Raw genomic sequence first — 17,140 nt, 5'->3', positions numbered from 1 at the left:
GTGAGAGGATCTACAAGACGTCCCCTTGGAAAGTTGTAAAAGGTCTAGCCTATGCGTCTTCCTTTGGTACGATTTTAGGACATAGTTGTCCTCAATTTGGTTAATTTTAGCATTGAAATGGCAATTTTATCGTGTTCTTCGTGCGTAGCCTATTTGTCCCGGTAATGTTCTTTTAGTAGGGAATGAGTGGGACGATTAGAAAATTTTGCCCCCTAGTTCGGTGAGTCCGGTACATCCCCCCTTGAATTTTAGCATTGAAATAGCAAATTTTCGCGCGCTACGCGCGCACTGGATCAAATTTAAATTTCATGCGCTTTTCCCGGTAAAAAAATTCTTTGGACAGCTTGGCAAATACTTGGGTGTTTACCAGCAATACATATTTCGCCACACCCCCCCTGAGAAAATGGTCAGCGACGGCCCTGGCGAGGAGAGGAGAGAGAGAGAGAAAATGGGGAAGGAGGGAGAGAAATAGGGACGATACTGACGTTTGCCACCCCGCCGGCTGACAATGCTGGCTACGCGCCTGCTGTGAGTACGAAACAAATATCGGAAAATCAGTGTGTATAAACTGTGACATATTTTGCCCGATATTTTGCTGTCAAAAAAGTATCGTAAGTGTCCACGTCCCGACCCTTAAAAATGAATTAGGCCTAATTGTCATTTATTAATGTCCCTACATCACTTTTGCGGGCTCATGCGAAAAAGCCCGCACGGCAGCCATGTAGGTACCCGGGCGGATACTCCTTTCTGAATTAATCGCTATACGAGACAGGAAGGAACCAGGGGAAGGAAGTCAACAACACGTTCAAGTCCGGGATATTGGTCTGAACATAGGTATATCTGAACTGACCACAGAATGTGTTCATATGGTGACCAAGTCCAATAGCTACCAATCAAACTGATTCTATTAGTATTATTTAGTCCTACCGGAGGTCATGATTTTTTCCGGAGATTTGTTCCTCCTGGCTCGAAATACTGGGACAAAATTGACAAAAAGTTGTAATGCACATCTCGTTTTAGACCGCAATTGGCCTCATTATTGTTCATTTAAGCATGACAAAATACAAATTTTCACGCGTTTTGCAAGCATTTTGTCCCGATAAAGTCAGTTTAGTTACATGGTTACCTCGGTAGGCCCGATTGGGTCTGGCATAAAATCTTTCCCCCTCCCCCACTTTCCCCTTGTGGGGGGGGGGGGGGGCAATGCCAATTTTGTGAGACCAATTGTCAGACCTGCGCACAAGTGAGCAGAGAAAATTTAGCATTATTTGAACGTGAAAGCAACATAACGTGACGGAAATAAAGTAAGGTGAGCTGAGATGAGATGAGATAAAATAAGATAAGTAGGCCTAGATTATATAAAATAATAGAAAATAATAGGAGATACTAAAGATGATTAAAGATAAGATAAGATTTATTATTATTAGAATTCCTTTTTTTTTTTCAAATGTGAAATTCCGAGGGATAGGCCTACACCCTTAAGACTGGGAAGTGATTCGTGTTCTATAATAAACATAGGCCTACTTATTTTTTTAAGAATCTAAATAACCAAAAAAAACCTGAAAAATCCCAGAAATTGCATGAGAAGGGAGGGGCGAGAACCAAAACATTAACTTTTTTCACGGCTTTATTAGGGACCGTTCACAAACACTTGTAAGAGAGGCCCTGAAAAAAATGACCACACATTTTCCTGGAAAAATTAAGTTAACATGCTTTTCTAGGATACCGGTTGACCCATAATTTTCATGTCAAAAAAGGGGGCCCTGAAATTTTTGAGGTCTGTAAAGGGGTCCTGAAAAATGTTCGCGATGAAATTTTTTTGCTTCAGGCCCCCCTTACAAGTGTTTGTGAACGGTCCCTTATGACCTCCTACAAAAACACGTCCTACTTGTAAGACTATTTTAGCGAAATAAACCACGACAACAGGTGGGAAATTTGTTGCATTCCCGGGGGAGCTACCGCTAACCAACCATTGATCACGTTTTGATCGACGCAATTTAACGTTTAGTGAACTTGACCTGACGTTATAAAGTCATGTTTTCATTTTGGTTGTTTAGAATTTTAAGTACAATGACCTCACATGCCCTTTCTAGGGTCTGCACGGGGGGGGCTTTAGAAGTGACGGAAGTATGTGCCTACCGGCGTCACGAAGTAGGGGCATATCGATATAATTACGTACAAAACGTTGTTTAAAAAGGGGGTCATTGGGTCCAAACAAAATGAACTTGGGGGTCATTAGGTATAATATTTTGAAAAAGGGGTCATTGGGTATAAAAAAATTTAAAAAGGTCACTGGGTTTAATATTTTTTTTAAAGGGGACCATTGGGTATAGAAAATTTTGAAAAAAAATGGAGCAAATTTATTTTTTTATTCCAAATTTATCAAATTTACAGTACAAATTTGTTGAAATAAGATAATTTGAACGTACTATTTTGTGGCATTTTGATGATACATTTCTAGAAAAAAAGGGGGTCATTGGGTAGTCACACCTAAAAAAGGTTGGTCATTCAGTAGCCGCTTCTAAAAACGCGGTCATCGGGTATATTCGACTTCAAAAAAAGGGGTATTGACAGGCACATACCGTCACATCTAAAGTTCAGTACCCGGGGGCAGAGCTAAAACCACCTTCCTCTTCATCACTCCACCAATAATAGGCCTATGCCACTGTGCTGTAATTCTGTTCTTTACACAGAACATATTTTGCTAAGCGAATGAATCTGCATTCTGCAAAAAATATATGATGCGCACTAACATTATGTCGCCAGATGTTTCCGGTGGTATAAAATCTTAAAACTTTTTTTGTTGAGAAAAGTGGGGGACGAGGCTTTGAATAGATCACGAAATGGTTGCCCAAAAAGTACAACCGAATGCCTAAATAGATCATGTAGATAGGCCTATTTGGGTTGGTTATTTTGCTGAGTGACTTGGGCAAGTTGGCAGTCAGTTTTGAAAAGAGTATTGGATGTAAACATGTTTTTATTATTTTCCGGCAATTACAGGAAAAATATACTCGAGGGCTGTTAATTTTGACAACAGTGGCAGCGGGAGCATAACAATTTAGGGGTGGGGTCGGGGGACGAGCGTATTTTGTTCCAGTTTTACTGGGACTTTTCTTAGCGAGCGAAAAAAATGTCAATTTCAGACCATTTTAGCCCCGATTGAGGCGTGCTTTGGGCCAGTATAACGCGAAGCGCGCAAATTTATGAAAGTTTACCTTTAATATTTGGGCCCAAAACGCGGTGTTTTTTTTTTTACTAAAAAGGCAAATATACAGAGCAAGTATTGCTTTGTGTTTCCCTCTGTTATGATTATTAAGGGGAACGTCCCCTTGCAAAAAATAATTGGGGGTGGGGTGGGCGTTCACCCTCCCCGCTTCCGCAGTCTATGTCTGAAAACACTGCATTTGCTGCATTTTGCTGTAGGGCCTATATAGGGTGTTTTATTTAATCGATTTGGTTTGTTTTAAATTAAATTATCATTATGAACTAATATTAAGCTTACTATACTTTAGAAGGCACCTCTTACAAAAACTCAAATAATTTATTTTGTTTACTTACCAGGCTTTATTTCACATGTTGAAATTTTATTAATAACTTGTCAAGTATAGCCTACAGTCATGCTAAACTTTTGGGATTTCTTCCTGTTTGACACAGCACAGCACTATTAATTGTAAAAAAATTTGTTTCACACCTGAATAACTTGAACTTGAACTTTGAAAGGATACTCATTAAACCAAATCGTGCCAATTTTAACACGAACTTCCTCGTTTTGCTACATGTAAGGTTATGTATGTGTGCATGTACCTGCAATACGTCATATTGTTACTACTAACGGGAAAAATGGTCAGGATTGACTGACGGATTTTAATATCTTGACCACCAAAATGTGCTTCAAGTTTATTCACAATTCATTCTTTTGTCTTTGCATTTTCTTCGTTTTCCGATTGGATTCAACAGTAGAGGCAGCAGGTAGGATTTGATTTTTTTTTAAATCTGTTTGATAATAAATTATCGTTTATGTTTATTTCCTGTTGGCATGCTATCTGAAATTTTCCATTGAACGTTCAAGCAAAAAGATTGATTCTTTAAATCGTTTTCGACTAAATATTCAGTCGAATGAATTGAAATTTGAATCTTTTAAGTCAATCAAAATATTCTCAATCTTTTAGAGATTAAAGTTAGGGACACATCTTTGCCAATTGAATATTCAGTCGAAAGGATTGATTTTTAACCTTTTTCAATTTTTTTTGCCGACTGTGAAAGATTCTTGATTGGATGGTGAAAAAGGATTGAAATATTTCAATTGGTAAATTAAAGAGATAAGTAGAATGTTAGGATTAATTTTGTCCAATCTCTAGAAATAAGGTCCAAAACCCATATGTTTTAGGGTGTTTTTGTATGGTGTAACAATCAAGCCTAAAGACTTGTATAAAGTCTAATATCAGTGTACAAAGTCTCTTGTACAAAGTTTAATATAAGTCTATATACAAAGTCACTTGTACAAAGTCTAATATCAGTCTATGTACAAAGTCACTTGTACAAAGTCTAATATCATTCTATGTACAAAATCATTTGTATAAAATGTAATATCAGTCTATGTACAAAGTCACTTGTACAAAGATTAATGTTATTCTATGTACAAGTATATGTGTACAAAGTCACTTGTACAAAGTCTAATACCAGTCTATGTACAAAGTCACTTGTACAAAGTCTAATATCAGTCTATGTACGAAGTCACTTGTACAAAGTCTAATATCAGTCTATGTACAAAGTCACTTGTACAAAGTCTAATATCAGTCTATGTACAAAGTCACTTGTACAAAGTCTAATATCAGTCTATGTACAAAGTCACTTGTACAAAGTCTAATATCAGTTTATGTACAAAGTCACTTGTACAAAGTCTAATATCAGTCTATGTACAAAGTCACTTGTACAAAGTCTAATATCAGTCTATATACAAAGTCACTTGTACAAAGTCTAATATCAGTCTATGTACAAAGTCACTTGTACAAAGTCTAATATCAGTCTATGTACAAAGTCACTTGTACAAAGTCTAATATCAGTCTATGTACAAAGTCACTTGTACAAAGTCTAAAATATCAGTCTATGTACAAAGTCACTTGTACAAAGTCTAATATCAGTCTATGTACAAAGTCACTTGTACAAAGTCTAATATCATTCTATGTACAAAATCATTTGTATAAAATGTAATATTAGTCTATGTACAAAGTCACTTGTACAAAGTTTAATGTTATTCTATGTACAAGTATATGTGTACAAAGTCACTTGTACAAAGTCTAATACCAGTCTATGTACAAAGTCACTTGTACAAAGTCTAATATCAGTCTATGTACGAAGTCACTTGTACAAAGTCTAATATCAGTCTATGTACAAAGTCACTTGTACAAAGTCTAATATCAGTCTACGGTACAAAGTCACTTGTACAAAGTCTAATATCAGTCTATGTACAAAGTCACTTGTACAAAGTCTAATATCAGTTTATGTACAAAGTCACTTGTACAAAGTCTAATATCAGTCTATGTACAAAGTCACTTGTACAAAGTCTAATATCAGTCTATATATTAAAGTCACTTGTACAAAGTCTAATATCAGTCTATGTACAAAGTCACTTGTACAAAGTCTAATATCAGTCTATGTACAAAGTCACTTGTACAAAGTCTAATATCAGTCTATGTACAAAGTCACTTGTACAAAGTCTAATATCAGTCTATGTACAAAGTCACTTGTACAAAGTCTAAAATATCAGTCTATGTACAAAGTCACTTGTACAAAGTCTAATATCAGTCTATGTACAAAGTCACTTGTACAAAGTCTAATATCATTCTATGTACAAAATCATTTGTATAAAATGTAATATTAGTCTATGTACAAAGTCACTTGTACAAAGTTTAATGTTAGTCTATGTACAAGTATATGTGTACAAAGTCACTTGTAACAAGTCTAATATCAGTCAATGTACAAAGTCACTTGTACAAAGTCTAATATCAGTTTATGTACAAAGTCACTTGTACAAAGTCTAATATCAGTCTATGTACAAAGTCACTTGTACAAAGTCTAATATCAGTCTACGGTACAAAGTCACTTGTACAAAGTCTAATATCAGTCTATGTACAAAGCCACTTGTAGAAAGTCTAATATCAGTCTATGTACAAAGTCACTTGTACAAATTCTAATATCAGTCTACGGTACAAAGTCACTTGTACAAAGTCTAATACCAGTCTATGTACAAAGTCACTTGTACAAAGTCTAATATCAGTTTATGTATAAAGTCACTTGTACAAAGTCTAATATCAGTATATGTACAAAGTCACTTGTACAAAGTCTAATATCAGTCTATGTACAAAGTCACTTGTACAAAGTCTAATATCAGTCTATGTACAAAGTCACTTGTACAAAGTCTAATATCAGTCTATGTACAAAGTCACTTGTCTAATATCATTCTATGTACAAAATCATTTGTATAAAATGTAATATTAGTCTATGTACAAAGTCACTTGTACAAAGTTTAATGTTAGTCTATGTACAAGTATATGTGTACAAAGTCACTTGTAACAAGTCTAATATCAGTCTATGTACAAAGTCACTTGTACAAAGTCTAATATCAGTCTATGTACAAAGTCACTTGTACAAAGTCTAATATCAGTTTATGTACAAAGTCACTTGAACAAAGTCTAATATCAGTATATGTACAAAGTCACTTGTACAAAGTCTAATATCAGTCTATGTACAAAGTCACTTGTACAAAGTCTAATATCAGTCTATGTACAAAGTCACTTGTACAAAGTCTAATATCAGTCTACGGTACAAAGTCACTTGTACAAAGTCTAATATCAGTCTATGTACAAAGTCACTTGTACAAAGTCTAATATCAGTTTATGTACAAAGTCACTTGTACAAAGTCTAATATCAGTCTATGTACAAAGTCACTTGTACAAAGTCTAATATCAGTCTATGTACAAAGTCACTTGTACAAAGTCTAAAATATCAGTCTATGTACAAAGTCACTTGTACAAAGTCTAATATCAGTCTATGTACAAAGTCACTTGTACAAAGTCTAATATCATTCTATGTACAAAATCATTTGTATAAAATGTAATATCAGTCTATGTACAAAGTCACTTTTGTACAAAGTTTAATGTTAGTCTATGTACAAGTATATGTGTACAAAGTCACTTGTAACAAGTCTAATATCAGTCTATGTACAAAGTCACTTGTACAAAGTCTAATATCAGTTTATGTACAAAGTCACTTGTACAAAGTCTAATATCAGTCTATGTACAAAGTCACTTGTACAAAGTCTAATATCAGTCTATGTACAAAGTCACTTGTACAAAGTCTAATATCAGTCTATGTACAAAGTCACTTGTACAAAGTCTAATATCAGTCTATGTACAAAGTCACTTGTACAAAGTCTAATATCAGTCTATAAACAAAGTCACTTGTACAAAATCTAATATCAGTCTATATACAAAGTCACTTGTACAAAGTCTAATATCAGTCTATGTACAAAGTCACTTGTACAAAGTCTAATATCAATCTATATACAAAGTCACTTGTACAAAATCATTTGTATAAAATGTAATATTAGTCTTTGTACAAAGTTTAATGTTAGTCTATGTACAAGTATATATGTACAAAGTCACTTGTACAAAGTCTAATATCAGTCTATGTACAAAGTCACTAGTACAAAGTTTAATATTAGTATATGAACAAAGTCACTTGAACAAAGTTTAATGTTAGTCTATATACAAAGTCACTTGTACAAGGTCTAATATCAGTCCATGTTAGTCTATATACAAAGTCTAATATCAGTCTATGTACAAAGTCACTTGTACAAAGTTTAATATTAGTCTATGTAGAAAGTCACTTGTACAAAGTTTAATATCAGTCTATGTACAAAGTCACTTGTACAAAGTTTAATATCAGTCTATGTACAAAGTCACTTGTACAAAGTTTAATTTCAGTCTATGTACAAAGTCACTTGTACAAAGTCTAATATTAGTCTATGTACAAAGTCACTTGTACAAAATCTAATATCAGTTTATGTACAAAGTCACTTGTACAAAGTCTAATATCAGTCTTTGTACAAAGTCACTTGTACAAAGTTTAATATCAGTCCATTGGTACAAAATCACTTGTACAAAATCTAATATCAGTCTATGTACAAAGTCACTTGTACAAAGTCTAATATTAGTAGTTGTACAAACTGTATAAAATTTGATATCAGGCCTAAAATTATTTGATTGGAGTAACATAAAAAGATTAGGGTAGGTAGGTAGGATTTTTTTACTTTTTTACTTTTAAAATAACGTTTGATAAAGGCCTTGGAGCTTTATTCTTCTTCTTTTTTGAATTTATTTTTGAATTTTTATTTCTTTGCAAAAGTCACTTGTACAAAGTTTAATATTAGTATGTACAAAGTCACTTGTACAAAGTTTAATGTTAGTCTATTATGCAAAGTCATTTGTACAAAGTCTAATAACAGTCCATGTTAGTCTATATACAAAGTCTAATATTTAGTCTATGTACAAAGTCACTTGTACAAAGTTTAATATTAGTCTATATACAAAGTCACTTGTACAAAGTTTAATATCAGTCTATGTACAAAGTCACTTGTACAAGTCTAATATCAGTCTATGTACAAAATCATTTGTATAAAATGTAATATCAGTATATGTACGAAGTCACTTGTACAAAGTTTAATTTCAGTCTATGTACAAAGTCACTTGTACAAAGTCTAATATCAGTATATGTACAAAGTCACTTGTACAAAGTCTAATATCAGTCTATGTACAAAGTCACTTGTACAAAGTCTAATATCATTATATGTACAAAATCATTTGTACAAAGTCTAATATTAGTCTATGTACAAAGTCACTTGTACAAAATCTAATATCAGTTTATGTACAAAGTCACTTGTACAAAGTCTAATATCAGTCTTTGTACAAAGTCACTTGTACAAAATCATTTGTATAAAATGTAATATCAGTCTTTGTACAAAGTTTAATGTTAGTCTATGTACAAGTATATATGTACAAAGTCACTTGTACAAAGTCTAATATCAGTCTATGTACAAAGTCACTAGTACAAAGTTTAATATTAGTATATGAACAAAGTCACTTGAACAAAGTTTAATGTTAGTCTATATACAAAGTCACTTGTACAAAGTCTAATATCAGTCCATGTTAGTCTATATACAAAGTCTAATATCAGTCTATGTACAAAGTCACTTGTACAAAGTTTAATATTAGTCTATGTAGAAAGTCACTTGTACAAAGTTTAATATCAGTCTATGTACAAAGTCACTTGTACAAAGTTTAATATCAGTCTATGTACAAAGTCACTTGTACAAAGTTTAATTTCAGTCTATGTACAAAGTCACTTGTACAAAGTCTAATATTAGTCTATGTACAAAGTCACTTGTACAAAATCTAATATCAGTTTATGTACAAAGTCACTTGTACAAAGTCTAATATCAGTCTTTGTACAAAGTCACTTGTACAAAGTTTAATATCAGTCCATGTACAAAATCACTTGTACAAAATCTAATATCAGTCTATGTACAAAGTCACTTGTACAAAGTCTAATATTAGTAGTTGTACAAACTGTATAAAATTTGATATCAGGCCTAAAATTATTTGATTGGAGTAACATAAAAAGATTAGGGTAGGTAGGTAGGATTTTTTTACTTTTTTACTTTTAAAATAACGTTTGATAAAGGCCTTGGAGCTTTATTCTTCTTCTTTTTTTGAATTTATTTTTTGAATTTTTATTTCTTTGCAAAAGTCACTTGTACAAAGTTTAATATTAGTATGTACAAAGTCACTTGTACAAAGTTTAATGTTAGTCTATTATGCAAAGTCATTTGTACAAAGTCTAATAACAGTCCATGTTAGTCTATATACAAAGTCTAATATCAGTCTATGTACAAAGTCACTTGTACAAAGTTTAATATTAGTCTATATACAAAGTCACTTGTACAAAGTTTAATATCAGTCTATGTACAAAGTCACTTGTACAAGTCTAATATCAGTCTATGTACAAAATCATTTGTATAAAATGTAATATCAGTATATGTACGAAGTCACTTGTACAAAGTTTAATTTCAGTCTATGTACAAAGTCACTTGTACAAAGTCTAATATCAGTATATGTACAAAGTCACTTGTACAAAGTCTAATATCAGTCTATGTACAAAGTCACTTGTACAAAGTCTAATATCATTATATGTGCAAAATCATTTGTACAAAGTCTAATATTAGTCTATGTACAAAGTCACTTGTACAAAATCTAATATCAGTTTATGTAAAAAGTCACTTGTACAAAGTCTAATATCAGTCTTTGTACAAAGTCACTTGTACAAAGTTTAATATCAGTCCATGTACAAAATCACTTGTATAAAATCTAATATCAGTCTATGTACAAAGTCACTTGTACAAAGTCTAATATTAGTAGTTGTACAAACTGTATAAAATTTGATATCAGGCCTAAAATTATTTGATTGGAGTAACATAAAAGATTAGGGTAGGTAGGTAGGATTTTTTACTTTTTTTACTTTTAAAATAACGTTTGATAAAGGCCTTTGAGCTTTATTCTTCTTTTTTTAAATTTATTTTTTAAATTTTTATTTCTTTGCAAAAGTCACTTGTACAAAGTTTAATATTAGTATGTACAAAGTCACTTGTACAAAGTTTAATGTTAGTCTATTATGCAAAGTCATTTGTACAAAGTCTAATAACAGTCCATGTTAGTCTATATACAAAGTCTAATATCAGTCTATGTACAAAGTCACTTGTACAAAGTTTAATATTAGTCTATATACAAAGTCACTTGTACAAAGTTTAATATCAGTCTATGTACAAAGTCACTTGTACAAAGTCTAATATCAGTCTATGTACAAAATCATTTGTATAAAATGTAATATCAGTATATGTACGAAGTCACTTGTACAAAGTTTAATTTCAGTCTATGTACAAAGTCACTTGTACAAAATCTAATATCAGTCTATGTACAAAATCATTTGTATAAAATGTAATATCAGTATATGTACAAAGTCACTTGTACAAAGTTTAATTTCAGTCTGTACAACGTCACTTGTACAAAGTCTAATATCAGTCTATATACAAAGTCACTTGTACAAAGTCTAATATCAGTCTATATACAAAGTCACTTCTACAAAGTCTAATAACAGTCCATGTTAGTCTATATACAAAGTCTAATATCAGTCTATGTACAAAGTCACTTGTACAAAGTCTAATATCAGTCTATGTACAAAGTCACTTGTACAAAGTCTAATATCAGTCTATGTACAAAGTCACTTGTACAAAGTCTAATATCATTATATGTACAAAATCATTTGTATAAAATGTAATATCAGTCTATGTACAAAGTCACTTGTACAAAGTCTAATATCAGTCTATGTACAAAGTCACTTGTACAAAGTCTAATATCATTATATGTACAAAATCATTTGTATAAAATGTAATATCAGTATATGTACGAAGTCACTTGTACAAATTTATTGTCTAATATCAGTTTATGTACAAAGTCACTTGTACAAAGTCTAATATCAGTATATGTACAAAGTCACTTGTACAAAGTCTAATATCAGTCTATGTACAAAGTCACTTGTACAAAGTCTAATATCAGTCTATGTACAAAGTCACTTGTACAAAGTCTAATATCAGTCTATATACAAAGTCACTTGTACAAAGTCTAATATCAGTCTATATACAAAGTCACTTGTACAAAGTCTAATATCAGTCTATGTACAAAGTCACTTGTACAAAGTCTAATATCAGTCTATATACAAAGTCACTTGTACAAAATCATTTGTATAAAATGTAATATCAGTCTTTGTACAAAGTTTAATGTTAGTCTATGTACAAGTATATATGTACAAAGTCACTTGTACAAAGTCTAATATCAGTCTATGTACAAAGTCACTAGTACAAAGTTTAATATTAGTATATGAACAAAGTCACTTGAACAAAGTTTAATGTTAGTCTATATACAAAGTCACTTGTACAAAGTCTAATATCAGTCCATGTTAGTCTATATACAAAGTCTAATATCAGTCTATGTACAAAGTCACTTGTACAAAGTTTAATATTAGTCTATGTAGAAAGTCACTTGTACAAAGTTTAATATCAGTCTATGTACAAAGTCACTTGTACAAAGTTTAATATCAGTCTATGTACAAAGTCACTTGTACAAAGTTTAATTTCAGTCTATGTACAAAGTCACTTGTACAAAGTCTAATATTAGTCTATGTACAAAGTCACTTGTACAAAATCTAATATCAGTTTATGTACAAAGTCACTTGTACAAAGTCTAATATCAGTCTTTGTACAAAGTCACTTGTACAAAGTTTAATATCAGTCCATGTACAAAATCACTTGTACAAAATCTAATATCAGTCTATGTACAAAGTCACTTGTACAAAGTGTAATATTAGTAGTTGTACAAACTGTATAAAATTTGATATCAGGCCTAAAATTATTTGATTGGAGTAACATAAAAAGATTAGGGTAGGTAGGTAGGATTTTTTACTTTTTACTTTTAAAATAACGTTTGATGAAGGCCTTGGAGCTTTATTCTTCTTTTTTTAAATTTATTTTTTAAATTTTTATTTCTTTGCAAAAGTCACTTGTACAAAGTTTAATATTAGTATGTACAAAGTCACTTGTACAAAGTCTAATAACAGTCCATGTTAGTCTATATACAAAGTCTAATATCAGTCTATGTACAAAGTCACTTGTACAAAGTTTAATATTAGTCTATATACAAAGTCACTTGTACAAAGTTTAATATCAGTCTATGTACAAAGTCACTTGTACAAGTCTAATATCAGTCTATGTACAAAATCATTTGTATAAAATGTAATATCAGTATATGTACGAAGTCACTTGTACAAAGTTTAATTTCAGTCTATGTACAAAGTCACTTGTACAAAGTCTAATATCATTATATGTACAAAATCATTTGTATAAAATGTAATATCAGTATATGTACGAAGTCACTTGTACAAATTTATTGTCTAATATCAGTTTATGTACAAAGTCACTTGTACAAAGTCTAATATCAGTATATGTACAAAGTCACTTGTACAAAGTCTAATATCAGTCTATGTACAAAGTCACTTGTACAAAGTCTAATATCAGTCTATGTACAAAGTCACTTGTACAAAGTCTAATATCAGTCTATATACAAAGTCACTTGTACAAAGTCTAATATCAGTCTATATACAAAGTCACTTGTACAAAGTCTAATATCAGTCTATGTACAAAGTCACTTGTACAAAGTCTAATATCAGTCTATATACAAAGTCACTTGTACAAAATCATTTGTATAAAATGTAATATCAGTCTTTGTACAAAGTTTAATGTTAGTCTATGTACAAGTATATATGTACAAAGTCACTTGTACAAAGTCTAATATCAGTCTATGTACAAAGTCACTAGTACAAAGTTTAATATTAGTATATGAACAAAGTCACTTGAACAAAGTTTAATGTTAGTCTATATACAAAGTCACTTGTACAAAGTCTAATATCAGTCCATGTTAGTCTATATACAAAGTCTAATATCAGTCTATGTACAAAGTCACTTGTACAAAGTTTAATATTAGTCTATGTAGAAAGTCACTTGTACAAAGTTTAATATCAGTCTATGTACAAAGTCACTTGTACAAAGTTTAATATCAGTCTATGTACAAAGTCACTTGTACAAAGTTTAATTTCAGTCTATGTAATAAAGTCACTTGTACAAAGTCTAATATTAGTCTATGTACAAAGTCACTTGTACAAAATCTAATATCAGTTTATGTACAAAGTCACCTGTACAAAGTCTAATATCAGTCTTTGTACAAAGTCACTTGTACAAAGTTTAATATCAGTCCATGTACAAAATCACTTGTACAAAATCTAATATCAGTCTATGTACAAAGTCACTTGTACAAAGTCTAATATTAGTAGTTGTACAAACTGTATAAAATTTGATATCAGGCCTAAAATTATTTGATTGGAGTAACATAAAAAGATTAGGGTAGGTAGGTAGGATTTTTTTACTTTTTTACTTTTAAAATAACGTTTGATGAAGGCCTTGGAGCTTTATTTTCTTCTTTTTTGAATTTATTTTTTGAATTTTTTATTTCTTTGCAAAAGTCACTTGTACAAAGTTTAATATTAGTATGTACAAAGTCACTTGTACAAAGTCTAATAACAGTCCATGTTAGTCTATATACAAAGTCTAATATCAGTCTATGTACAAAGTCACTTGTACAAAGTTTAATATTAGTCTATATACAAAGTCACTTGTACAAAGTTTAATATCAGTCTATGTACAAAGTCACTTGTACAAGTCTAATATCAGTCTATGTACAAAATCATTTGTATAAAATGTAATATCAGTATATGTACGAAGTCACTTGTACAAAGTTTAATTTCAGTCTATGTACAAAGTCACTTGTACAAAATCTAATATCAGTCTATGTACAAAATCATTTGTATAAAATGTAATATCAGTATATGTACAAAGTCACTTGTACAAAGTTTAATTTCAGTCTATGTACAAAGTCACTTGTACAAAGTCTAATATTAGTCTATGTACAAAGTCACTTGTACAAAATCTAATATCAGTTTATGTACAAAGTCACTTGTACAAAGTCTAATATCAGTCTTTGTACAAAGTCACTTGTACAAAGTTTAATATCAGTCCATGTACAAAATCACTTGTACAAAATCTAATATCAGTCTATGTACAAAGTCACTTGTACAAAGTCTAATATTAGTAGTTGTACAAACTGTATAAAATTTGATATCAGGCCTAAAATTATTTGATTGGAGTAACATAAAAAGATTAGGGTAGGTAGGTAGGATTTTTTTACTTTTTTACTTTTAAAATAACGTTTGATAAAGGCCTTGGAGCTTTATTCTTCTTCTTTTTTTGAATTTATTTTTTGAATTTTTATTTCTTTGCAAAAGTCACTTGTACAAAGTTTAATATTAGTATGTACAAAGTCACTTGTACAAAGTTTAATGTTAGTCTATTATGCAAAGTCATTTGTACAAAGTCTAATAACAGTCCATGTTAGTCTATATACAAAGTCTAATATCAGTCTATGTACAAAGTCACTTGTACAAAGTTTAATATTAGTCTATATACAAAGTCACTTGTACAAAGTTTAATATCAGTCTATGTACAAAGTCACTTGTACAAGTCTAATATCAGTCTATGTACAAAATCATTTGTATAAAATGTAATATCAGTATATGTACGAAGTCACTTGTACAAAGTTTAATTTCAGTCTATGTACAAAGTCACTTGTACAAAGTCTAATATCAGTATATGTACAAAGTCACTTGTACAAAGTCTAATATCAGTCTATGTACAAAGTCACTTGTACAAAGTCTAATATCATTATATGTACAAAATCATTTGTACAAAGTCTAATATTAGTCTATGTACAAAGTCACTTGTACAAAATCTAATATCAGTTTATGTAAAAAGTCACTTGTACAAAGTCTAATATCAGTCTTTGTACAAAGTCACTTGTACAAAGTTTAATATCAGTCCATGTACAAAATCACTTGTATAAAATCTAATATCAGTCTATGTACAAAGTCACTTGTACAAAGTCTAATATTAGTAGTTGTACAAACTGTATAAAATTTGATATCAGGCCTAAAATTATTTGATTGGAGTAACATAAAAGATTAGTGTAGGTAGGTAGGATTTTTTTACTTTTTTACTTTTAAAATAACGTTTGATAAAGGCCTTTGAGCTTTATTCTTCTTTTTTTAAATTTATTTTTTAAATTTTTATTTCTTTGCAAAAGTCACTTGTACAAAGTTTAATATTAGTATGTACAAAGTCACTTGTACAAAGTTTAATGTTAGTCTATTATGCAAAGTCATTTGTACAAAGTCTAATAACAGTCCATGTTAGTCTATATACAAAGTCTAATATCAGTCTATGTACAAAGTCACTTGTACAAAGTTTAATATTAGTCTATATACAAAGTCACTTGTACAAAGTTTAATATCAGTCTATGTACAAAGTCACTTGTACAAAGTCTAATATCAGTCTATGTACAAAATCATTTGTATAAAATGTAATATCAGTATATGTACGAAGTCACTTGTACAAAGTTTAATTTCAGTCTATGTACAAAGTCACTTGTACAAAATCTAATATCAGTCTATGTACAAAATCATTTGTATAAAATGTAATATCAGTATATGTACAAAGTCACTTGTACAAAGTTTAATTTCAGTCTGTACAACGTCACTTGTACAAAGTCTAATATCAGTCTATATACAAAGTCACTTGTACAAAGTCTAATATCAGTCTATATACAAAGTCACTTGTACAAAGTCTAATAACAGTCCATGTTAGTCTATATACAAAGTCTAATATCAGTCTATGTACAAAGTCACTTGTACAAAGTCTAATATCAGTCTATATACAAAGTCACTTGTACAAAGTCTAATATCAGTCTATGTACAAAGTCACTTGTACAAAGTCTAATATCATTATATGTACAAAATCATTTGTATAAAATGTAATATCAGTCTATGTACAAAGTCACTTGTACAAAGTCTAATATCAGTCTATGTACAAAGTCACTTGTACAAAGTCTAATATCATTATATGTACAAAATCATTTGTATAAAATGTAATATCAGTATATGTACGAAGTCACTTGTACAAATTTATTGTCTAATATCAGTTTATGTACAAAGTCACTTGTACAAAGTCTAATATCAGTATATGTACAAAGTCACTTGTACAAAGTCTAATATCAGTCTATGTACAAAGTCACTTGTACAAAGTCTAATATCAGTCTATGTACAAAGTCACTTGTACAAAGTCTAATATCAGTCTATATACAAAGTCACTTGTACAAAGTCTAATATCAGTCTATATACAAAGTTCGTACAAAGTCTAATATCAGTCTATGTACAAAGTCACTTTTACAAAGTCTAATATCAGTCTATATACAAAGTCACTTGTACAAAATCATTTGTATAAAATGTAATATCAGTCTTTGTACAAAGTTTAATGTTAGTCTATGTACAAGTATATATGTACAAAGTCACTTGTACAAAGTCTAATATC

At 30.7% G+C, this 17,140-nt stretch overlaps 1 protein-coding gene across 2 annotated transcripts in view; it reads left to right on the top strand.

The window, feature by feature from the left end:
- Window positions 1–3,836: 3,836 nt before the first annotated feature.
- LOC140164801 (uncharacterized) overlaps window positions 3,837–17,140 on the top strand; it is a 51,764-nt gene continuing 38,460 nt past the window's right edge. For both annotated transcript variants that reach the window (XM_072188168.1, XM_072188166.1), the window contains exon 1: window positions 3,837–3,969. In XM_072188168.1, coding sequence (XP_072044269.1) covers window positions 3,885–3,969 — 85 coding nt within the window. In that variant the 5' untranslated portion in view covers window positions 3,837–3,884. The remainder of the gene's footprint in view (window positions 3,970–17,140) is intronic.

Source organism: Amphiura filiformis, chromosome 11, assembly GCF_039555335.1.
Source record: "Amphiura filiformis chromosome 11, Afil_fr2py, whole genome shotgun sequence".
NCBI classification, from domain to species: domain Eukaryota; kingdom Metazoa; phylum Echinodermata; class Ophiuroidea; order Amphilepidida; family Amphiuridae; genus Amphiura; species Amphiura filiformis.
This window is presented reverse-complemented; position numbering and strand designations above follow the sequence as displayed.